Source organism: Lithobates pipiens, unplaced genomic scaffold (assembly GCF_037356315.1).
Source record: "Lithobates pipiens isolate NorthernLeopardFrog02 unplaced genomic scaffold, aLitPip1_a1.2 Scaffold_24, whole genome shotgun sequence".
Classification (NCBI taxonomy): Eukaryota; Metazoa; Chordata; class Amphibia; order Anura; family Ranidae; genus Lithobates; species Lithobates pipiens.
The window spans coordinates 16,897,997-16,923,551 of NW_027507786.1; the positions used below are offsets into that span (position 1 = coordinate 16,897,997).

Here is a 25,555-nt window from a genome sequence, read left to right on the forward strand (position 1 = left end):
GGAATCAATACCTCAGACAAGGACTTATAATAAGCTGCAGACAGGCCATCGGGGCCTGGGCTTTTGCCCGCTTTCAGTTGTTTGAGGGCAAGGGTGGCTTCAGACAATGAAAGGGGGGCATCTAGTGTTGTCGTAGTAATGGGGTCTAGAGAAGGAGGTGCGTAATTAGAAAGAAAATCAGATATAATGTCTGTTCTAGAGCGTGTCATATCTGTATGTGGTTGGTGCGGTAGATTATACAGTGAGTGAAAGTAAGTCACAAAATTTTTTGCAATAGCATCAGAGTCAACAATTGATTCTCCAGCTGGGGTAACAATCTTATGGATAGTATAGGACGCTTTCCGTTTCTGAAGGGCTCTGGCTAACAATTTACCAGCTTTATTGCCCAATTCGTAAAACAATTTGTGGGTAAGAGCAAATTTGCGCTTCAAGGTTTTTTGCAGTTCGTCTAGTAGCTCAGCTCTAACTGCCGTAAGCTCAGCCAGATGCGATTCAGCCAGTGTGCGCTTATGAGCCCTTTCCAACAAGTGAATACGTTTGTATAGTTCATCTAAATGTGCTTTCTTTAGTTTACGTCTCTGTGAAGTCATAGATATAAGTAAGCCGCGGACAACACATTTATGCGCCGCCCAAATGGCTGCACGGGGCACATCGTCTGTCGCGTTTTCTGTAAAATAGTTAGATAGGCATTCTTTAAGGGAGGCAATATTGGCTGTGTCTAGTAATAGAGAATCGTCAAGTCTCCATATGGTGGATCGAGGAGGATCTTGTGATAATAAAAGGGAGATTGTTATAAGGTTGTGGTCAGATAGGAGTAACGGTTCAATCGTGGCCTTTTCCAAACTGGCAATGTCTGCTTGTGAAAGAAAGAAATGATCTATCCGGGAATATTTGTCATGCGGAGGCGAGTAGAAAGTGAAGTCTTTAACCGTTGGATGAAGCGTGCGCCAGGTATCATGCAGGGATAGTAATTGGAGTTGCGATTTGATATCTCTTAATGCCCGAAAAGTAACACAAGAGGAGCCATTAGAGGTATCAAGGGAGGGATTTAGGGGAACATTAAAATCTCCACCTACAATAAGGAGTCCAGTCTGGAATGTCGTAAGTAGGGAGAGAGTTTCTCTGAAAAAGGAAACTTGGTGAGAGTTTGGGGCACAAATGTTAGCTATAGTCACCTGTCTGTTGTAGATGCTGCCTTTGAGGAAGAGATATCGTCCTTTTTTATCACAGAGCACGTCAGACACGATTAAAGGGCAGGATTTTGAAATGAGTATAGACACCCCTTTCGATTTAGCGTCATCATTAGTTGCATGCTATACTAGGGGGTAATTGGCATTTTGGAGTTTGGGGATTGCGTCAGTACGAAAATGTGTCTCTTGGATAAGGGCAATATGTGCTTTAGCTTTGTGCAGTGTATATAACAATTGTGATCTTTTTTCGGGGGTATTTAAACCTTTAATGTTTAAGGAATAGCAGATAGTAGGGGAGGCAATCTGTGATAAAGCCCTAGGTGCATTTGTGGAGGAATCTGGGACCTCCATATTGCAAGGGTATCGGGGAAATTGGGGTTGTGGAAAAGGAAAGATACGGGGGGGAGAGACACAAAAAAAAAAAAAAAAAAAAAAAGTAAAATACCACTGTTTCAGGTGGTAAAATGTAGGTGACGGTGTAAGGAGAATCAGGGAACCCCACACCGGAGAGATGTGTGACCCCTTATCCACCCCACAGCGGGGTTGACCAGAACAAAGCCCAATGGAGGACTGGCAGAAAAAATTGTGAATGAACAAATAGGTAGTATACAGTATATAATATATAATATATAGAGAAACGGTGGTACGGCCCTCGGGACTAAGGAGACGGGCACAATGTTCATGAGATATAATGGGTAACATGGAGATTTGATAAGTAAACAGCGGTTATCACATTAGTGTATCCATGGATATAGCACAGATATAATAGATAGTACAGGTACTCGGAAAGGTGAACAGGTAAGTTACAATCTGGATAATGGGCAATGGACAGGTGGATTACTGGAAGAGTGTAGGTTGATCTGAGCTAGCTCATTAGAGGAGGAGAGGCATAACAATGAATTATGGGGGTTTACAGCTAAGGTCTGTGCAACATGTAATGCTACATCTTGTCGATAGGGGTGTGCAAGCAAGAAAGAAAATTAGGTGATACCAGAGCAATTAAGGCCTAGAAGACATTTTGAGTCATATGGAAACAGAAATTAAAGCATAGCAACTATAGGGGATACTAAATTAGGATTAGGCTCATGGAAGTACCTAAAGATTGGAATAAAATCACAAAGCAACAAATATTATTAGCCATTGTTAACAAACTTAGTAAATGGAAACCTGCAGGCTGTAGATACAATGCAGAAACCGAGTAGGCAGGGTAGTGGTACGTTCACTTCCTGAGATGTAGAAAGGGTTCTTGGTGTTCATACGTTCGTACCAGGTAAGCGGCATATATATTATTGCAGCCTGTATATACTTAGCCCGCCATGAGAAGAAACCTAGCAGGAGAGTAAACTTAATGAGCAAGTCAGAAATCTGTAGCTGAACAAAAGATAATCGTACCAAAAGATTCTTCAGCACGGTACGAACGACAAATTTAGTTTCGTATGGCCGCAGCAACAATCCGAACGAAGATCCGTGGAGATAAAGTGTAGAAATAAGATACATCTAGTGGAAAGTAGAAAGTACAACCTTTGAAATCCGCTATGTGTTCCAGTTGTCGTAACGTGGAGGAACCTTTTCAGATGCGAAAGCTTCATAGGGGACAAGTAGGGTGGGTATCGAAAGCCGTCCGCCTATGTAATCCGCCGGCATCCATCACATTGCCAGGTTACCCGTTTAAGGAGGCAATATAAGTTAGGGCGCGTACACACGCGCGGACTGTTCGCCCAACCTTGTTCGGCAAACAGTTTGTCAAACAGTCCGCTCAAAATTTGCATGAGCGGACTTGCCCACACACGAGCGGACTGTTTCAGCGAACTGTTTGCCAAACAGTTGGCTCAACTTTTGAAATGAACGGACTCGCCCACGTAAGGAGGAGGCAAATCCGCCCATTTCGAGCGCGTGTACAGGTAGGCGGGGCCCGCGAAGGAGACGTCGCGGGCTCCGCCGCCTGGAATGGGCTTAAAGGGGAACCCCAACGCCGAAAAAAATCGGCGTGGGGGTTCCCCCAAAGTCCACACCAGACCCTTGTCCGAGCACGCTACCCGGCCGGCCAGGAAAGGGGGGCGAGCGAGCGCGCCCCCCCTCCTGAGCCGTACCAGGCCGCGTGCCCTCAACATGGGGGGGTGCCTTGGGGAAGGGGGGGCCGCGCGGCCCCCCCACCCCAAAGCACCTTGTCCCCATGTTGATGAGGACAAGGGCCTCTTCCCGACAACCTTGGCCGTTGGTTGTCGGGGTCTGCGGGCGGGGGGCTTATCGGAATCCGGGAGCCCCCTTTAAGAAGGGGGCCCCCGGATACCGGCCCCCCACCCTATGTGAATGAGTATGGGGTACAATGTACCCCTACCCATTCACCTGTGAAATAAAGTACAAAAAAAAACACAACACATGGAAAAAGTATTTTATTGCACAGCTCCGGGGGTCTTCCGTCTTCGGGGGTCTTCTCGCCGGACTCCTCCGCTATGTGTGTGTAGCTCTTTTGCTAGCGGAGGAGTCCGGCTTTCTTCCTCCCCGACTTCGGGGGTCTTGTCCCCCTCTTCGGTTCTTCTGCCGGGCCACCGCGCCTTCTTGTAGCTCTTTTACAGGCGGTGGCCCGGTCTTCTGTCGCCGCTGTCGTCGCCGCCGTCGCCGCCGCCGCCGCCTTCCGTTCTTGTTCTTCTTCTTGTTCTTCTCCTGGAGATGTTGACTCGACGAGCTCTCCGGCCGGAATGCCAGAGCCGCGCTGTGCGGTCACTTATATAGTGACAATGGGGCGGGGTCACATGGTATATGTCACATGGGTTGGTCACATGGTGACCCCGCCCCCTTACGATGTCATAGTCCCCATGTGACATCAACCCATGTGACCAACCCATGTGACATATACCATGTGACACCGCCCCATTGTCACTATATAAGTGGCAGCGGAGCGTGTCCCTGGCATTCCGGCCGGAGAGCTCGTCGAGTCAACATCTCCAGGAGAAGAACAAGAAGAAGAACAAGAACGGAAGGCGGCGGCGGCGGTGTTTTTTTTTGTACTTTATTTCACAGGTGAATGGGTAGGGGTACATTGTACCCCATACTCATTCACATAGGGTGGGGGGCCGGTATCCGGGGGCCCCCTTCTTAAAGGGGGCTCCCGGATTCCGATAAGCCCCCCGCCCGCAGACCCCGACAACCAACGGCCAGGGTTGTCGGGAAGAGGCCCTTGTCCTCATCAACATGGGGACAAGGTGCTTTGGGGTGGGGTGTCTGCTGAAAGCCCACACACGAGCGGACTGTCCGCCCAAACACTGTTCAGCGGACAGGGTTGGGCGAACAGTCCGCCCGTGTGTACGCGGCCTTAGATGTACAGTCAACCAAGACGAACGAACTAGTAGTAGATGATATGTCCAGAAGAACGAAGGTAGCAGTATGGACAACAGCCGTCAAAGCCCAGGTACTGCATGAAGTTAAGGAAGTAGACATCTGAGATGTCAATAGTCCCTTCGTGCTCTGCGCGAGCGTGGAGAGGAAATTGGGCTGTAATCTCTGGTAATGGTACCAGAGTGTCGGGTCCCCCTGGATCGAGATGTAGATCTTCTCCTCCGATACGGGGTAGCTTGAGTGTCCATCAGGTCGTCAGGAGGAAGCATAGGTTTAGGTATCAGCGGACGAAAGTTAGCATACCAATTCGGGATTGCGATCGGAGGCAAGTCCAGTATAGCACAAAAGTTGGGCAGGTCTTCTGGTACCTTAAGATGAGCTGTACGTCCGAGATGAGAGGCGGTAAGACAGAACGGAAATTTCCATTTGTATAAAATACCTCTAGATTTCAGCACATCCAAAAGCGGCTTCAAATCTCTGCGGTGTTGTAGGGTGATACCAGAAAGATCTTGGAATATCTGTATATGGGCGGATTCATATGAGATTTGCTGTTGAAGTCTAGCAGCCTTCAATATGTCTTCCTTAAGTCGGTAGTCGGTTAAGCAGCATACTACATCTCGTGGGGGATCAGTGTCCCTGCCTTTGGGTCTGAGCGCTCGGTGGATCTGATCCATGCTAATGGCAGTGTGTGAAGGCCTATCCAGCACGGAATTAAAGATGGCCGAAATCGCGGGAGTTAAACGGTCACCTTCAACGACTTCAGGGAGGCCTCGGACTCGGAGGTTATGGCGCCTCCCCCTGTTGTCCAAATCCTCCATGTGCCTTTGCATATCCCTTAGTTGTAGGGTATGGCTGTCAATTTTCCTAGTGGAGCGACGAATGTCCAATTCGTGTGATTCCGTCACCTTTTCCACAGTATGCACGCGGTCCGATAGCATTTTAAGATCAAGGCGTAGTTCAGCAATGGCCGCCGATAATGTATCCTTGATGTCCGAGGCAATCGTGCGGAGGTCGTTCATATTAATAGCTGCGGAAGAGGTTTCCGAGCGTGGGCTGTCTGGAGAACTGGCATTAGCCGGTGTCACGTCCGAGGAAGCCTCAGAGAGCACGATAGCAGTGTGGGAGCGAGAGCGCGCGTTTGAGGCCTGTGAGGAATCATGGCGCGACGGCGCCATGTTTCCCCTCTGTGAGCGGAACATCTCCGGGATATTATGCTCTCGTCCGATCGCGTTTCCCCTCGGGGAGCGGGAACGTGAAGCTGAAGATGTCCGAGAAGCCGTTCCCATGATACGTGCCTATGTAGCAACTGATGTACCTCAAATCTGCGGTAGTGTTCGTCCCGAGGTGCCGGAGCTCACCTATTACACGTCCGCCATTGAGCTCAGCTAGGCCACGCCCCCTCTTTCAGTAGTTTTACATGGTACCTTATGCCTTCTTTATGGAGCGTGCATTGCGTTGTGTCATTGATCAAGCTGTGGAGGAGCAGGAGCGGGAATATGAGGAAGTCGCAATGCTGGATGAATTCCCAGGGGGGGCTACTCTATCTGAGACAAGTCAACAACAGGAGTCTGAAGAGGAGTCAGAGGAGGATGGTGCCGGGGCGGATAAGGAGGAGCAAGAAGAGCATGCTTTAAACCTTTCTGGGATCCCTGTTGTGCGTGGATGGGGAGAGGAGATTGAAGAGGACGACATTATCCTGGATGATGAGCAGGAGCCAGGCCACCACACTGCTTCCACTTTAGTGCAAATGGGGGCCTTCATGCTCCAGTGTTTTAATAGGGCCCCCGTATAAAAAGCATAAGGGTCAAGGACCAGTACTGGGTGGCAACGTACTTAGACCCCCGGTACAAACACAAAATGGCGGAAATGTTACCGCCGTCGCAGAGGGCTGTCAGAATGCAGCACTTCCAGGCCTTGCTTCGAGAAATGCTGCATTCTGCTTTTGCGTGCGCTGGCAGAGGAGCAATTCCCACTCCCAGAGAAGGAGTTGCGGGTACCAATCCAACAGCGCCTGCAAGAAGAGGAAGAGGCCGGTTTGAAGATGTGTTGGTGACTTCGGATATGAGGTCATTCTTTCAGCCGACCCATCGACAGGTATCATCCGGATCCAGCATCAGGGAACGCCTAGACCGTCAGGTGTCCGACTACATTGGGTTAACGGCCGATGTGGACGCTCTGAGGAGTGATGAACCCCTGGACTACTGGGTGGGCAGGCTTGACCTCTGGCCAGAGCTTGCCCAATTTGCAATGGAACTGTTGGCTTGCCCCACATCCAGTGTCCTGTCCGAGAGAACGTTCAGCGCAGCAGGGGGGATCGTGACCGATAAGCGTACTCGCCTAGCTCACGACAGTGTTAACTACCTCACATTTCTAAAAATTAATGAGGCATGGATCTCGGAGGAATTCAACACATGTGACCAGTAGACCATGTATATGTCTATAAACAATTTTTTTAATCAAGCACACAGACCTTCTTTCTTCATTTGGCTCACTTCCTTGTCCCAAAAAAGCACACCGTACTATATGCCCCTACCCTCCTCTTTGAAGAGGTTGAGCGGTGTCATATTTCTACTGGGGCTGCTTATGAGGGGATCACACCATCCCTGTGCTGTGCTGATTTTCTCCTGGTCCTGCTTATTATGAGGGGATCACACCATTGCTGGCTGTGCTGATTTTCTCCTGGGCCTGCTTATTATGAGGGGATCACACCATCCCTGGCTGTGCTGATTTTCTCCTGGGCCTGCTTATTATGAGGGGATCACACCATCCCTGGCTGTGCTGATTTTCTCCTGGGCCTGCTTATTATGAGGGGATCACACCATCCCTGTGCTGTGCTGACTTCCTCCTGGGGGTTCTTATTATGAGGGGATCACACCATCCCTGTGCTGTGATGATTTTCTCCTGGGCCTGCTTATTATGAGGGGATCACACCATCCCTGTGCTGTGCTGACTTACTCTTGGGGGTTCTTATTATGAGGGGATCACACCATCCCTGTGCTGTGCTGATTTTCTCCTGGGCCTGCTTATTATGAGGGGATCACACCATCCCTGTGCTGTGCTGACTTACTCCTGGGGGTTCTTATTATGAGGGGATCACACCATCCCTGGCTGTGCTGATTTTCTCCTGGGCCTGCTTATTATGAGGGGATCACACCATCCCTGTGCTGTGATGATTTTCTCCTGGGCCTGCTTATTATGAGGGGATCACACCATCCCTGGCTGTGCTGATTTTCTCCTGGGCCTGCTTATTATGAGGGGATCACACCATCCCTGTTCTGTGCTGACTTACTCCTGGGGGTTCTTATTATGAGGGGATCACACCATCCCTGGCTGTGCTGATTTTCTCCTGGGCCTGCTTATTATGAGGGGATCACACCATCCCTGTGCTGTGCTGATTTTCTCCTGGGCCTGCTTATTATGAGGGGATCACACCATCCCTGGCTGTGTTGATTTTCTCCTGGGCCTGCTTATTATGAGGGGATCACACCATCCCTGTGCTGTGCTGACTTACTCCTGGGGGTTCTTATTATGAGGGGATCACACCATCCCTGTGCTGTGCTGATTTTCTCCTGGGCCTTCTTATTATGAGGGGATCACACCATCTCTGTGCTGTGCTGACTTCCTCCTGGGGGTTCTTATTATGAGGGGATCACACCATCCCTGTGCTGTGCTGCTTTTCTCCTGGGCCTGCTCATTATGAGGGGATCACACCATTGCTGGCTGTGCTGATTTTCTCCTGGGCCTGCTTATTATGAGGGGATCACACCATCCCTGGCTGTGCTGATTTTCTCCTGGGCCTGCTTATTATGAGGGGATCACACCATCCCTGGCTGTGCTGATTTTCTCCTGGGCCTGCTTATTATGAGGGGATCACACCATCCCTGTTCTGTGCTGACTTACTCCTGGGGGTTCTTATTATGAGGGGATCACACCATCCCTGGCTGTGCTGATTTTCTCCTGGGCCTGCTTATTATGAGGGGATCACACCATCCCTGTGCTGTGCTGACTTCCTCCTGGGGGTTCTTATTATGAGGGGATCACACCATCCCTGGCTGTGCTGATTTTCTCCTGGGCCTGCTTATTCCTGGGCCTGCTTATTATGAGGGGATCACACCATCCCTGTGCTGACTTACTCCTGGGGGTTCTTATTATGAGGGGATCACACCATCCCTGGCTGTGCTGATTTTCTCCTGGGCCTGCTTATTATGAGGGGATCACACCATCCCTGTGCTGTGCTGACTTACTCCTGGGGGTTCTTATTATGAGGGGATCACACCATCCCTGTGCTGTGCTGATTTTCTCCTGGGCCTGCTTATTATGAGGGGATCACACCATCCCTGGCTGTGCTGATTTTCTCCTGGGCCTGCTTATTATGAGGGGATCACACCATCCCTGGCTGTGCTGATTTTCTCCTGGGCCTGCTTATTATGAGGGGATCACACCATCCCTGTGCTGTGCTGATTTTCTCCTGGTCCTGCTTATTATGAGGGGATCACACCATCCCTGTGCTGTGCTGACTTACTCCTGGGGGTTCTTATTATGAGGGGATCACACCATCCCTGTGCTGTGCTGATTTTCTCCTGGGCCTGCTTATTATGAGGGGATCACACCATCCCTGTGCTGTGCTGACTTACTCCTGGGGGTTCTTATTATGAGGGGATCACACCATCCCTGTGCTGTGCTGACTTCCTCCTGGGGGTTCTTATTATGAGGGGATCACACCATCCCTGGCTGTGCTGATTTTCTCCTGGGCCTGCTTATTATGAGGGGATCACACCATCCCTGTGCTGTGCTGACTTCCTCCTGGGGGTTCTTATTATGAGGGGATCACACCATCCCTGTGCTGTGCTGATTTTCTCCTGGGCCTGCTTATTATGAGGGGATCACACCATCCCTGTGCTGTGCTGACTTACTCCTGGGTGTTCTTATTATGAGGGATCACACCATCCCTGTGCTGTGCTGATTTTCTCCTGGGCCTGCTTATTATGAGGGGATCACACCATCCCTGGCTGTGCTGATTTTCTCCTGGGCCTGCTTATTATGAGGGGATCACACCATCCCTGGCTGTGCTGATTTTCTCCTGGGCCTTCTTATTATGAGGGGATCACACCATCCCTGTGCTGTGCTGATTTTCTCCTGGTCCTGCTTATTATGAGGGGATCACACCATCCCTGTGCTCTGCTGACTTACTCCTGGGGGTTCTTATTATGAGGGGATCACACCATCCCTGTGCTGTGCTGATTTTCTCCTGGGCCTGCTTATTATGAGGGGATCACACCATCCCTGTGCTGTGCTGACTTACTCCTGGGGGTTCTTATTATGAGGGGATCACACCATCCCTTTGCTGTGCTGATTTTCTCCTGGGCCTGCTTATTATGAGGGGATCACACCATCCCTGTACTGTGCTGACTTCCTCCTGGGGCTGCTTACGGTGCTGCTGTCAGTGCTGTATATCACGCTGCTGGTGTGAGTGCTTAATGTCACGCTGCTGATGTCAGTGCTCTCTATCATGGTGCTGCTGTCAGTGCTGTATATCACAGTGCGGTTGTGAGTGCTTAATGTCATGCTGCTGATGTCAGTGCTCTCTATCACGGTGCTGCTGTCGGTGCTGTATATCACGGTGCTGGTGTGAGTGCTTAATGTCACGCTGATGATGTCAGTGCTCTCTATCACGGTGCTGCTGTCGGTGCTGTATATCACGGTGCTGGTGTGAGTGCTTAAGTTAACGCTGCTGATGTCAGTGCTCTCTATCACGGTGCTGCTGTCAGTGCTGTATATCACGGTGCTGATGTCAGTGCTGTATGTCACGCTTCTGATGTCAGTGCTCTCTATCACGGTGTTGCTGTCAATGCTGTATGTCACGGTGCTGGTGTTAATTCTTTATGTCACGCTGCTGATGTCAGTGCTCTCTATCACGGTGCTGTTGTCAGATGACTCTATCACGGTGCAGGTGTCATTGCTGTATGTCACGCTGCTGGTGATCATCTCCTGCACCCTTTTCTTTGCCTACCCTGGTCCCTGACCTTCCCTCTCCTCCATTGCCTTCATGCGCTCCACAGTCCTGAATTGTCAGAACAATTTCCCATATAAAAAAAGAATGCTTGTAGTTGTCAATCCCAGATTCACCTCATACATGTATTATGTCATTGGCCATGTGGTGGGACTATGTTTTGCCCAGCTAATAATTATTTTGTGGCTGCAAATTTGACCTATAGGTTTGCGAAGTTCTCCTCCCATTGAAGTCAATGGGGCCCGCCGCGAACTTTCCGGTTCGCGAACTATCGGCCGCGTTTGCGAAACGTCTCGTCGGAAGTTCGTCCATCACTAATAAAGACATGTTTGCTTAACAGGTGGTTTTATGTAGCATATGATTAGGGGGGTGGAGGGCAATCAGTTAAGCAGACAATACATTCTTATGGAAGGTGCACTTTAACTTTAATTTTTTCGGTACAAATCTTTAATATCACCGTAAAAAATATTAGTTGCATATGTTGTCAAGCAAATGCTTCCTTGAATTTAAATGGGGGTAAAAAAGAATTATGTAGCATTTTGAAAAAAATATACAAAGTAGAAGTCCAGCATTTGAGGTCAGAATGGCAAAAATCTCCACAGCCACCATGTATTTTCCTTTGGTGCTCAGATAGGCCGGGATCATGGCAATCCAGACACTGCAGAACACCAGCATGCTGAAGGTGATGTATTTGGCTTCATTAAAACTGTCCGGTAATGTCCTTGCTAAAAACGCTGAAATAAAACTGACAGCAGCCAGGATCCCCATATATCCCAGGACAGAGTAGAACCCGATAACTGACCCTTCATTACACTGAACGATGATCTTTGTTTGATATGATCGTTTTTCCAACTCCTGGCAGGGGGGAGAGATCGACAACCATGCAATGCAGATTAAAACTTGCAATGATGAGCAGATGAAGACAACAACATTGGGCAGCTTTACTCCAACCCATTTCTTCCACACACTGCCTGGTTTGGTGGCTTTGAAAGCAAGCCAAACCATCACAGTCTTGCCCAACACAGAGGAGACCGCTATGGTAAAAAGAAATCCAAAAGATGTTTGGCGTAGCCAGCAGGTTGTATCCAAGGGACGACCCAGGAACAAGAACACACAGAGGAAACCCAACATGATGGAGACCAGGAGGACAAAGCTGAGGCTCTTGTTATTGGCTCTGACAATGGGGGTGTCTCCATATGCGATAAATACAATCATTGTCAAAAAAGTTAAAATGCAAAGGAATAATGAGATAACCATGAAAAATAAAGATAGATTATCAGTATAAGACAAAAACTCCATCTGCTTGGGATTACATTCAGTTTTGTTCTCATTTGGCCATTCGTGGTCCAGACACTTCATGCAGTTCTCACTTCCTAAAAAATAAAACCAATTGTGGATTTTTACAACATATTCACATTTTTTTTCATGCAGAAATCAGAAAGACTGGTGAACAAACATTTAAGAGGTCAGCACAATATTTTTGATATGGAAAAAGGCAACATTATATATATTAATAACTCTCTCCAGTACGTATAGTGCAGTGGAGTTGTTTTCTTCTTTCTATAAGGTTTCTGGGACTGCCCATAGGGAAGTACTGCATACATGAGAGTTTGGTGGGGTGCATGTGACATCATCAATGTAGCCTGACGACTACAGAAAAAACTAAATATAATACAGTTATATCTGTTTAAAGTGCAAGGAACTGTTCAGGGTCCTAATATTAGAGGATGCTGCCCATTCAGAGAAGCCTTTGCATTTTGTGAATTAGTTCACATAATACAAAGGCTTCTGTGATTGAGCAGGAGGAAGGGGGGGAGTCATAGCAGCTGCAGTTACTCTACTGTTGAAGATGTTGAGACCTGAAGGATCAATGTCAGCGATAGCTGTCTCCGGGAGTATTATAAACCTTTCGGATATAAAGAAAAGAGATTGGTTCAGGAGATGACTTGCTCCTCCTTGGACTTAACTCATAGTGTGCCTGTACTTTTTACAAAGGAGCTAAATACAAAAAAAATTACTTTGTTTCCAGTCCCTGCCTTGAGTTTCTTTACATTGGTTTTAAGACCAACTGGAGTCTTACAAAGTAATAATAAAATCCACCTGTTTCATTGGACATCTCTCCTTCTGAGCACGGGACACAATCATAACAACATTCATGTATGTTTGAGCTGGGCACTTTTCTTTTTCCAGGTAAACAGTCCTCAGAACACTGCGATCTCGGTATCTAGACAAAAGATATTTCAAGTAATATTTTTATGTAACAATATATTCCCTTTATTTTTACTATTTTTACCATAAGGTGCCATGCCAGCTATAATACTTGTGCATGGAGAGTCAATTTACATTTAAATGGGTAAACTGAGATAGATTTATACAGAAAAAAAATGTTATAGGGCTTAGAGGGCATGGTGCTTTCCATCATCTGCAAACATTTTAACTGGCAAAAAATGCTTATAAAACACAACTCCTGAAAACTCTCTTTTGCAGACTATTGTGCTTAATCTGCTTAATATGGATCAAAAAGTGAAGATTTTCTGTCTTTTAGAGAACATCTAGTAAGGTTAATTGCACCTAAGTAGCACCTTGAGAATGAAACTTTTGTCTCCTGTTTTTCTATATTCAATGCTGTATATCTGCAGTGTGAGATCATCTAAGGGACTGCTTCCTCTGACTGATGGTCGCACCAGATGATTTGGAGTGAGATTTGGTGATGTCACAAATGTGCTGCTCACTGTTCTCATTGCTGGAAAGAAAATTGTACCTGAGGGTCTGCAGAGCAGGGATCTCTCTGCTTCTTCTTGATCTATTCTGTGGGTATGTGCTTCCTCCACATATCCTACAGCTTCTTAAAGTCATTGTAAAATCTCTATTTTTCTTTTTTTTTTTAAATAACAAACATACCATACTTACCTCCACTGTGCAGCTCGGTTTTCACAGAGTGACCCCCAACCTCGTCTTCTGGGGTCCCCCGGCAGTTCTCACGGCTCCTCCCCACATCAGATAACCCCCTAGGAGAAGCTCTCTCCCGGGGGGGAGTTATCTTGCAGGCGCGCTCTTGAGTCCAGCATTTGCGCTCCTAGACACAATGCCAGACTCTGCTCAACCCCCCAGTCATTGATTTTATCGACAGCAGCGGGAGCCAATGGCTGCACTTTTATCAATCTATCCAATCAAGATTGATCTTGACCCCATGGAGAGAGGGAGAGCATGTTTCCACCAAGTGAATGAAGGGGCTGGGGGTGTTGGGGGGGGGCAGTCACCGCCAGGTGTTTTTTCACCTTAATGCATAGGATGCATTAAGGTGAAAAAACACAAGGGTTTTCAACCCCTTTAAATATTTCCTAACTAGACAACATTCATCAAGGGGGAAGATCTGACAATCGGAAAAAAAATCCCTGCTCCTCCACCAGGATAGTCACCCTTTACAGAGACATGAAAAAGTTAAGATTTTCTGTCTTTTAGAGAACATCTAGAAAGGTTAATTGCACCTAAGTAGCACCCTGAGAGTTATTTTTTTGCCTCCTGTTTTTATATATTCATAGCAGTATATCTGCAGTGTGTGATCATCTAAGGCAGTAGTTATCAACCCTGTCCTCAGGGCCCACTAACAGGCCAGGTTTGCAAGATAACTAAAATACATCACAGGTGATATCATTTGCTGCTCAGTGATTTCAGTATTGTAGTCTGCATCTCCCCAAGGTAATACATAAAACCTGACCTGTTAGTGGGCCCTGAGGACAGGGTTGATGACCACTGATCTAAGGCACTGCTTCCTCTGACTGATGGTCTCACCAGATGATTTGGAGTGAGATTTGGTGATGTCACTACTGTGCTGATCACTGTTCTCCTTGTTGGAAAGAAAGCTGTACCTGAGGACATGCAGTCAAGGAATCTCCCTGCCTATTCATTATCTATTCTGTGGATCTGTGCTTCCTCCACATATCCTACTGCTTCTTATATATTTCGCAACTAGATGACATTTATCAAGAGGGTATTTCTGACATTAGGAAGCAAAACCATACTCCTCTACCAAGATGGTCACCTTTACAGACCCACGAAAAAGCATGATAGGCCAGTGTTAGGGAAAAGATCAACTTCAAGGAGACCACAGCCATCTTACACAATACAGGTCCTTTTTAATCTTACCTCTTTCTGGTCATTCTTCCATTTTATTAAACTTGCATTGATAAAAATGTTCCGATCACTGGAATTAGACTGCTCAAAAAATCCAACATCATTAGTGAGAATAGTTTTGTTGACTAATAAATGATTTTGGATAACATATTGTGTAACAAATTCTCCGTCTTCATTAAAGTATTTATGTAAAGCGTTTTCTGAGAAGTAGCATGACGCTTGTATATATCGATACAACTTCTGTAGAAAAACAAGAATTTGATTGAAGCTATAATTTTTAATGGACCTCGTGTTTCTAGAGGGCTGGGCATATACCACACCATTATTAGATGTGTTGTTAATATTTCAAGTGCGGCCACTTCTCCATCTTCTCAATATACCCGGTATGTACTAAGATTGGCAAACTACTCTAAAGTCCACCCTACCTAATATTCAAATTTTATGTGAATCTCAGCGGTTCATGTAGGTTCTCCTGGGCCTGCTTATTATGAGGGGATCACACCATCCCTGTTCTGTGCTGACTTACTCCTGGGGGTTCTTATTATGAGGGGATCACACCATCCCTGGCTGTGCTGATTTTCTCCTGGGCCTGCTTATTATGAGGGGATCACACCATCCCTGTGCTGTGCTGACTTCCTCCTGGGGGTTCTTATTATGAGGGGATCACACCATCCCTGGCTGTGCTGATTTTCTCCTGGGCCTGCTTATTCCTGGGCCTGCTTATTATGAGGGGATCACACCATCCCTGTGCTGACTTACTCCTGGGGGTTCTTATTATGAGGGGATCACACCATCCCTGGCTGTGCTGATTTTCTCCTGGGCCTGCTTATTATGAGGGGATCACACCATCCCTGTGCTGTGCTGACTTACTCCTGGGGGTTCTTATTATGAGGGGATCACACCATCCCTGTGCTGTGCTGATTTTCTCCTGGGCCTGCTTATTATGAGGGGATCACACCATCCCTGGCTGTGCTGATTTTCTCCTGGGCCTGCTTATTATGAGGGGATCACACCATCCCTGGCTGTGCTGATTTTCTCCTGGGCCTGCTTATTATGAGGGGATCACACCATCCCTGTGCTGTGCTGATTTTCTCCTGGTCCTGCTTATTATGAGGGGATCACACCATCCCTGTGCTGTGCTGACTTACTCCTGGGGGTTCTTATTATGAGGGGATCACACCATCCCTGTGCTGTGCTGATTTTCTCCTGGGCCTGCTTATTATGAGGGGATCACACCATCCCTGTGCTGTGCTGACTTACTCCTGGGGGTTCTTATTATGAGGGGATCACACCATCCCTGTGCTGTGCTGACTTCCTCCTGGGGGTTCTTATTATGAGGGGATCACACCATCCCTGGCTGTGCTGATTTTCTCCTGGGCCTGCTTATTATGAGGGGATCACACCATCCCTGTGCTGTGCTGACTTCCTCCTGGGGGTTCTTATTATGAGGGGATCACACCATCCCTGTGCTGTGCTGATTTTCTCCTGGGCCTGCTTATTATGAGGGGATCACACCATCCCTGTGCTGTGCTGACTTACTCCTGGGTGTTCTTATTATGAGGGGATCACACCATCCCTGTGCTGTGCTGATTTTCTCCTGGGCCTGCTTATTATGAGGGGATCACACCATCCCTGGCTGTGCTGATTTTCTCCTGGGCCTGCTTATTATGAGGGGATCACACCATCCCTGGCTGTGCTGATTTTCTCCTGGGCCTTCTTATTATGAGGGGATCACACCATCCCTGTGCTGTGCTGATTTTCTCCTGGTCCTGCTTATTATGAGGGGATCACACCATCCCTGTGCTCTGCTGACTTACTCCTGGGGGTTCTTATTATGAGGGGATCACACCATCCCTGTGCTGTGCTGATTTTCTCCTGGGCCTGCTTATTATGAGGGGATCACACCATCCCTGTGCTGTGCTGACTTACTCCTGGGGGTTCTTATTATGAGGGGATCACACCATCCCTTTGCTGTGCTGATTTTCTCCTGGGCCTGCTTATTATGAGGGGATCACACCATCCCTGTGCTGTGCTGACTTCCTCCTGGGGCTGCTTACGGTGCTGCTGTCAGTGCTGTATATCACGCTGCTGGTGTGAGTGCTTAATGTCACGCTGCTGATGTCAGTGCTCTCTATCATGGTGCTGCTGTCAGTGCTGTATATCACAGTGCGGTTGTGAGTGCTTAATGTCATGCTGCTGATGTCAGTGCTCTCTATCACGGTGCTGCTGTCGGTGCTGTATATCACGGTGCTGGTGTGAGTGCTTAATGTCACGCTGATGATGTCAGTGCTCTCTATCACGGTGCTGCTGTCGGTGCTGTATATCACGGTGCTGGTGTGAGTGCTTAAGTTAACGCTGCTGATGTCAGTGCTCTCTATCACGGTGCTGCTGTCAGTGCTGTATATCACGGTGCTGATGTCAGTGCTGTATGTCACGCTTCTGATGTCAGTGCTCTCTATCACGGTGTTGCTGTCAATGCTGTATGTCACGGTGCTGGTGTTAATTCTTTATGTCACGCTGCTGATGTCAGTGCTCTCTATCACGGTGCTGTTGTCAGATGACTCTATCACGGTGCAGGTGTCATTGCTGTATGTCACGCTGCTGGTGATCATCTCCTGCACCCTTTTCTTTGCCTACCCTGGTCCCTGACCTTCCCTCTCCTCCATTGCCTTCATGCGCTCCACAGTCCTGAATTGTCAGAACAATTTCCCATATAAAAAAAGAATGCTTGTAGTTGTCAATCCCAGATTCACCTCATACATGTATTATGTCATTGGCCATGTGGTGGGACTATGTTTTGCCCAGCTAATAATTATTTTGTGGCTGCAAATTTGACCTATAGGTTTGCGAAGTTCTCCTCCCATTGAAGTCAATGGGGCCCGCCGCGAACTTTCCGGTTCGCGAACTATCGGCCGCGTTTGCGAAACGTCTCGTCGGAAGTTCGTCCATCACTAATAAAGACATGTTTGCTTAACAGGTGGTTTTATGTAGCATATGATTAGGGGGGTGGAGGGCAATCAGTTAAGCAGACAATACATTCTTATGGAAGGTGCACTTTAACTTTAATTTTTTCGGTACAAATCTTTAATATCACCGTAAAAAATATTAGTTGCATATGTTGTCAAGCAAATGCTTCCTTGAATTTAAATGGGGGTAAAAAAGAATTATGTAGCATTTTGAAAAAAATATACAAAGTAGAAGTCCAGCATTTGAGGTCAGAATGGCAAAAATCTCCACAGCCACCATGTATTTTCCTTTGGTGCTCAGATAGGCCGGGATCATGGCAATCCAGACACTGCAGAACACCAGCATGCTGAAGGTGATGTATTTGGCTTCATTAAAACTGTCCGGTAATGTCCTTGCTAAAAACGCTGAAATAAAACTGACAGCAGCCAGGATCCCCATATATCCCAGGACAGAGTAGAACCCGATAACTGACCCTTCATTACACTGAACGATGATCTTTGTTTGATATGATCGTTTTTCCAACTCCTGGCAGGGGGGAGAGATCGACAACCATGCAATGCAGATTAAAACTTGCAATGATGAGCAGATGAAGACAACAACATTGGGCAGCTTTACTCCAACCCATTTCTTCCACACACTGCCTGGTTTGGTGGCTTTGAAAGCAAGCCAAACCATCACAGTCTTGCCCAACACAGAGGAGACCGCTATGGTAAAAAGAAATCCAAAAGATGTTTGGCGTAGCCAGCAGGTTGTATCCAAGGGACGACCCAGGAACAAGAACACACAGAGGAAACCCAACATGATGGAGACCAGGAGGACAAAGCTGAGGCTCTTGTTATTGGCTCTGACAATGGGGGTGTCTCCATATGCGATAAATACAATCATTGTCAAAAAAGTTAAAATGCAAAGGAATAATGAGATAACCATGAAAAATAAAGATAGATTATCAGTATAAGACTAAAACTCCATCTGCTTGGGATTACATTCAGTTTTGTTCTCATTTGGCCATTCGTGGTCCAGACACTTCATGCAGTTCTCACTTCCTAAAAAATAAAACCAATTGTGGATTTTTACAACATATTCACATTTTTTTTCATGCAGAAATCAGAAAGACTGGTGAACAAACATTTAAGAGGTCAGCACAATATTTTTGATATGGAAAAAGGCAACATTATATATATTAATAACTCTCTCCAGTACGTATAGTGCAGTGGAGTTGTTTTCTTCTTTCTATAAGGTTTCTGGGACTGCCCATAGGGAAGTACTGCATACATGAGAGTTTGGTGGGGTGCATGTGACATCATCAATGTAGCCTGACGACTACAGAAAAAACTAAATATAATACAGTTATATCTGTTTAAAGTGCAAGGAACTGTTCAGGGTCCTAATATTAGAGGATGCTGCCCATTCAGAGAAGCCTTTGCATTTTGTGAATTAGTTCACATAATACAAAGGCTTCTGTGATTGAGCAGGAGGAAGGGGGGGGAGTCATAGCAGCTGCAGTTACTCTACTGTTGAAGATGTTGAGACCTGAAGGATCAATGTCAGCGATAGCTGTCTCCGGGAGTATTATAAACCTTTCGGATATAAAGAAAAGAGATTGGTTCAGGAGATGACTTGCTCCTCCTTGGACTTAACTCATAGTGTGCCTGTACTTTTTACAAAGGAGCTAAATACAAAAAAAATTACTTTGTTTCCAGTCCCTGCCTTGAGTTTCTTTACATTGGTTTTAAGACCAACTGGAGTCTTACAAAGTAATAATAAAATCCACCTGTTTCATTGGACATCTCTCCTTCTGAGCACGGGACACAATCATAACAACATTCATGTATGTTTGAGCTGGGCACTTTTCTTTTTCCAGGTAAACAGTCCTCAGAACACTGCGATCTCGGTATCTAGACAAAAGATATTTCAAGTAATATTTTTATGTAACAATATATTCCCTTTATTTTTACTATTTTTACCATAAGGTGCCATGCCAGCTATAATACTTGTGCATGGAGAGTCAATTTACATTTAAATGGGTAAACTGAGATAGATTTATACAGAAAAAAAATGTTATAGGGCTTAGAGGGCATGGTGCTTTCCATCATCTGCAAACATTTTAACTGGCAAAAAATGCTTATAAAACACAACTCCTGAAAACTCTCTTTTGCAGACTATTGTGCTTAATCTGCTTAATATGGATCAAAAAGTGAAGATTTTCTGTCTTTTAGAGAACATCTAGTAAGGTTAATTGCACCTAAGTAGCACCTTGAGAATGAAACTTTTGTCTCCTGTTTTTCTATATTCAATGCTGTATATCTGCAGTGTGAGATCATCTAAGGGACTGCTTCCTCTGACTGATGGTCGCACCAGATGATTTGGAGTGAGATTTGGTGATGTCACAAATGTGCTGCTCACTGTTCTCATTGCTGGAAAGAAAATTGTACCTGAGGGTCTGCAGAGCAGGGATCTCTCTGCTTCTTCTTGATCTATTCTGTGGGTATGTGCTTCCTCCACATATCCTACAGCTTCTTAAAGTCATTGTAAAATCTCTATTTTTCTTTTTTTTTTTAAATAACAAACATACCATACTTACCTCCACTGTGCAGCTCGGTTTTCACAGAGTGACCCCCAACCTCGTCTTCTGGGGTCCCCCGGCAGTTCTCACGGCTCCTCCCCACATCAGATAACCCCCTAGGAGAAGCTCTCTCCCGGGGGGGAGTTATCTTGCAGGCGCGCTCTTGAGTCCAGCATTTGCGCTCCTAGACACAATGCCAGACTCTGCTCAACCCCCCAGTCATTGATTTTATCGACAGCAGCGGGAGCCAATGGCTGCACTTTTATCAATCTATCCAATCAAGATTGATCTTGACCCCATGGAGAGAGGGAGAGCATGTTTCCACCAAGTGAATGAAGGGGCTGGGGGTGTTGGGGGGGGGCAGTCACCGCCAGGTGTTTTTTCACCTTAATGCATAGGATGCATTAAGGTGAAAAAACACAAGGGTTTTCAACCCCTTTAAATATTTCCTAACTAGACAACATTCATCAAGGGGGAAGATCTGACAATCGGAAAAAAAATCCCTGCTCCTCCACCAGGATAGTCACCCTTTACAGAGACATGAAAAAGTTAAGATTTTCTGTCTTTTAGAGAACATCTAGAAAGGTTAATTGCACCTAAGTAGCACCCTGAGAGTTATTTTTTTGCCTCCTGTTTTTATATATTCATAGCAGTATATCTGCAGTGTGTGATCATCTAAGGCAGTAGTTATCAACCCTGTCCTCAGGGCCCACTAACAGGCCAGGTTTGCAAGATAACTAAAATACATCACAGGTGATATCATTTGCTGCTCAGTGATTTCAGTATTGTAGTCTGCATCTCCCCAAGGTAATACATAAAACCTGACCTGTTAGTGGGCCCTGAGGACAGGGTTGATGACCACTGATCTAAGGCACTGCTTCCTCTGACTGATGGTCTCACCAGATGATTTGGAGTGAGATTTGGTGATGTCACTACTGTGCTGATCACTGTTCTCCTTGTTGGAAAGAAAGCTGTACCTGAGGACATGCAGTCAAGGAATCTCCCTGCCTATTCATTATCTATTCTGTGGATCTGTGCTTCCTCCACATATCCTACTGCTTCTTATATATTTCGCAACTAGATGACATTTATCAAGAGGGTATTTCTGACATTAGGAAGCAAAACCATACTCCTCTACCAAGATGGTCACCTTTACAGACCCACGAAAAAGCATGATAGGCCAGTGTTAGGGAAAAGATCAACTTCAAGGAGACCACAGCCATCTTACACAATACAGGTCCTTTTTAATCTTACCTCTTTCTGGTCATTCTTCCATTTTATTAAACTTGCATTGATAAAAATGTTCCGATCACTGGAATTAGACTGCTCAAAAAATCCAACATCATTAGTGAGAATAGTTTTGTTGACTAATAAATGATTTTGGATAACATATTGTGTAACAAATTCTCCGTCTTCATTAAAGTATTTATGTAAAGCGTTTTCTGAGAAGTAGCATGACGCTTGTATATATCGATACAACTTCTGTAGAAAAACAAGAATTTGATTGAAGCTATAATTTTTAATGGACCTCGTGTTTCTAGAGGGCTGGGCATATACCACACCATTATTAGATGTGTTGTTAATATTTCAAGTGCGGCCACTTCTCCATCTTCTCAATATACCCGGTATGTACTAAGATTGGCAAACTACTCTAAAGTCCACCCTACCTAATATTCAAATTTTATGTGAATCTCAGCGGTTCATGTAGGCCTCAAGGAAAAAATAAAACCTTCTGATTGGGACAAAGGCCTCATCCTCACATTCCTGTCCCAACGGACATGGAAGCCTATTGGGAGGACTTATCAGAATCTTGAAACCCCTTTAGAATAAGGAAACCCAGATATCCAGGCCCTTGTCTATAATTAAACCAGGGGTACGCCCAGTAACCCACTTAAAAAGAAAAATGAAAAATAAATACAACACACATAAACTGTTCCTAATAAAAGCTGGGAGCTGTCATATGCAACAAGAGTATTGTCAGGAAGTATTGGTGGGACCTCATGGCGTCATTTATCATGACTGATGTTGGATCTACATCCCTAGACAAGGCAACTGATGTTGGATCTCATATGGTGGAAGCTGAGAGTGACCGCTGAAGAATCTCAGGTTATGGAGTTGCATCAGGAAGCGTGATGGCGGTGAACACTGGCAAGGTGGAGACTATGCAAAGCTGTAGGCTGACCAACAAGCAGGGGTATTAGCTGTCCTGCAGTTCATCGGCGTCCCTTATTTGTCACCCCACTCGGAGAAGGTTGGTAAGGTTCAAGAGACCATGAAGATGGCGTGCTGCCATGGAGGGTTACATGTTTCAGGGCTCTGCCCCTTTATCAAATCAATGATAAGAGGGACAGCTATAGATGGGCATAATTTATAGGGGACTTGGGAGCGGCTAAATTCAAGGGTGACTCCTATGAACGTATGAGTGGCAGTTAATGTGTAATACAAGCCGATCTGGAGACTGATCAGGACATGCATGGTCAAATGGTGGGGATCTTTTCGATAAAGAACAAGACTGTATAAAACGATTATCTTCAAATACAAAGGAAGATCTTCAAGTCAATTAAAGATGTTTGAAAAAGTTAGAAAAATGTGGGGTCGAAGAGAAAAATAAAAAATAAATAATAAATAAATAATAAAAATGAAAATAAAGATAAAAATGTTTAATGATGAAAAAACTTTAATAATGAAATAAAGAGAAAAAAAGAAAAAGAAAAAAGAAGGAATAGTTAAAAGCAACAAACGTGAGCCATGTATGGTGGATGAATGTGGATATAGGTTGGAGAGTTAAAAAGTGAAAGGTATATGGAGGGGAATATGTTGAGAAAAAAAGGGGAATGTTACGAGTGGATGTAAAAGGGTAGATAGGTCTATGTAAGTTAGTAGACAAATGTTCCTGGGTAGATAGGGGGTGTTAGAAGGTAATATGGTTAACTGGTAAGTGGTAAAGGAAGTGGTTTAGATGATGGTATTCATTTCCAATTCTTCCTTGAGTCCCTGGGGGGTCAAAGTATTTAAGGAAAAAAATCCAAAACGTTTCTTGTTCACAAAGCTTTTTGAAACGTTCTACACTTGAAAGGTGGGCTGGGATGCTCTCCATGATCCATACTTGAAGTCCTTTGCTGGATTGTCCATGGTTGTCTTTAAAATGTCTGGGGACACTATAGTCAGTGCTGCCTGCTTCTATGGCCCAGCGGTGTTCTCCAAATTGGGCCCTCAGTGGTCTCTGGGCATTGTAGAACATAGACCACATAGTCAGTGGAAGATTTTTGCCTGTGTTGTACAAAAGGACAGGTTGAATATTTAATTGTGCAGCACTGGAACATTCCGGACAAATTCAAGACCTGGAGTATGGTGTTACTGGGATTCTTTTTCTTTTTGGTCGGTTTACTGAGAGCTATATGACTTTCTAGGTTCCGTGCTCTGCCGTAGGTGACTAGAGGTCTGGCTGTGAAGGCTGACTGGAGAATGGGGTCCTGTAAGAGAATGTTCCAATGCTTTTGGATGATCTTTTCCATGAAGAGATATTTGGGGTGGTATTGTGTTATGAAATGGAGCGGGCCTGGTCTTTGTTGGGCTGTGCAATCTTTGACGCTTTTGATATAGTCTAGATGTGAAGTAAAGGCTTCTTCAATGAGATTCTGACTATAACCTTTTTTGGAGAAATTCTGAGAAATATGTATCCAATGTTCAATTTCTTCGTAGTCTCTGGAATTGGCTCTTGGAGATATTGGTTTACCACCTTGGGTGGTGATTAGTGCCAAAATGTACATATGAGTTCCCTACGGTACTTTTGAAGTGTTTTTTGGATGTGATGGTTGATTCATTGTGGCGTAAGTCTAAGTCCAAAAAAACAAGGTGATCTCTATTAGTAAGATGGGTAAAAGACAGGCCAAAGTGGTTATTATTGCAGTAATGGACAAATTCGTGACGAAAGCAGCAGGACTGTTACAGATGATTACAATATCATCTATGTACCTTCTGGAGAAGTAGATATATTGAGAAAAGGGGTTATTGTGATGAATTTGGTATGGTTCCCATAGGCCCAGGGTCAAATTAGCGCAGCAGGGGGCAAAGGAGCCCCCATCGCTGTGTTTTTAGTCTTTAAATAGAACTGGCCTGTCAAATTTAAATAAGTTGTGTCCCAGGCAGAATTTTGTGGCTTTTACGATGAAAGCAGCTTGCTTATGTTTAATTTCGGAATGTTGTGATAAGTAATCATCGACCGCATTAAGGCCTATGGGATAGGGGGTGGAGCTATAGAGTGAGGCGATATCTCTCTATTTGAACTCTAGAAGGCTAGCACCCTCTTCCTCCACTTGTATGATTTATTTGGTATTGCTGAATCTTGGCTTTATTCTTCACATGACTGGTCTATTAATATTCCTGGCTATACTCTCTTTAAGGAAAGACTGGGTAAAACGGAGAAGTGTCTGTCTCTATGTGAGGAGTGATCTCAAAGCGAGTGGGAATAAGGACCTAGTTGATGGAGAGTGTGATGAGGTTGAAGCATTATGGGTGGATCGGCACATGGGTGTGCGACGTGTACTGCAGAGGTAATCATTGAAGTTTATTATAAGCCACCCAGTGTTAATGAGGAGGTGGAGATGCAGCTCCTTGCACAAATAGAGCTGCAAGGCCTGGGGCAGTAATAATAATGGGGTATTTTAACTATCCAGTAATTGACTGGAGTAATGGCACACATAGTCCCACCACATGGCCACTGACATAACACATGTATCAAGTGAATCTGGGATCGACAACTACAAGCATTCTTTTTTTATCTGTGAAATTTTGACAATTCAGGACTCAGGAGCGCATGAAGGCCATGGAGGAGAGGAAAGGTCAGGGTAGGCTATGAAGAGGGTGCAGGAGATGATCAACAGCACCGTGATATAGAGCACTGACACCAGCACCGTGATAGAGTGCACTGACATCAGCACCAAGATAGAGTGCACTGACACCAGCACCGTGATATAGAGCACTGACACCAGCACCGTGATAGAGTGCACTGACACCAGCATCGTGATAGAGTGCACTGACACCAGCACCGTGATATAGAGCACTGACACCAGCACCGTGATAGAGTGCACTGACACCAGCACCGTGATATAGAGCACTGACACCAGCACCGTGATAGAATGCACTGACACCAGCACTGTGATATATAGAGCACTGACACCAGCAGCATGATAGAGTGCACTGACACCAGCACAGTGATAGAGTGCACTGACACCAGCACCATGAGAGCACTGACATCAGCACCGTGATAGAGTGCACTGACACCAGCACCGAGATAGAGTGCACTGACACCAGCACAGTGATATAGAGCACTGACACCAGCACCGTGATATAGAG

The 25,555-nt window shown here is 45.8% G+C and overlaps 1 protein-coding gene across 1 annotated transcript; it reads right to left on the reverse strand.

The window, feature by feature from the left end:
• Window positions 1–11,004: 11,004 nt before the first annotated feature.
• On the reverse strand, window positions 11,005–23,970 carry LOC143929577 (vomeronasal type-2 receptor 26-like). Its single transcript, XM_077453457.1, has 5 exons — window positions 23,542–23,970; window positions 21,455–21,682; window positions 14,683–14,910; window positions 12,637–12,760; window positions 11,005–11,909 (listed from the first exon to the last, which is right to left on the reverse strand). The coding sequence occupies exons 1-5, from the start codon at window positions 23,968–23,970 to the stop codon at window positions 11,005–11,007; spliced, it is 1,914 nt and encodes a 637-aa protein (XP_077309583.1).
• Window positions 23,971–25,555: the final 1,585 nt, after the last annotated feature.

Coding starts and splice junctions, on each gene's coding strand:
- LOC143929577 (XM_077453457.1), bottom strand. CDS start 23,970: ATGTACATTTTGGCACTAATCACCACCCAAGGTGGTAAACCAATATCT. Junction 14,911..21,454: donor GGAAGAATGACCAGAAAGAG/GTAAGATTAAAA, acceptor GTTTTTCTACAG/AAGTTGTATCGATATATACA. Junction 12,761..14,682: donor GGAAGAATGACCAGAAAGAG/GTAAGATTAAAA, acceptor TCTTTTGTCTAG/ATACCGAGATCGCAGTGTTC.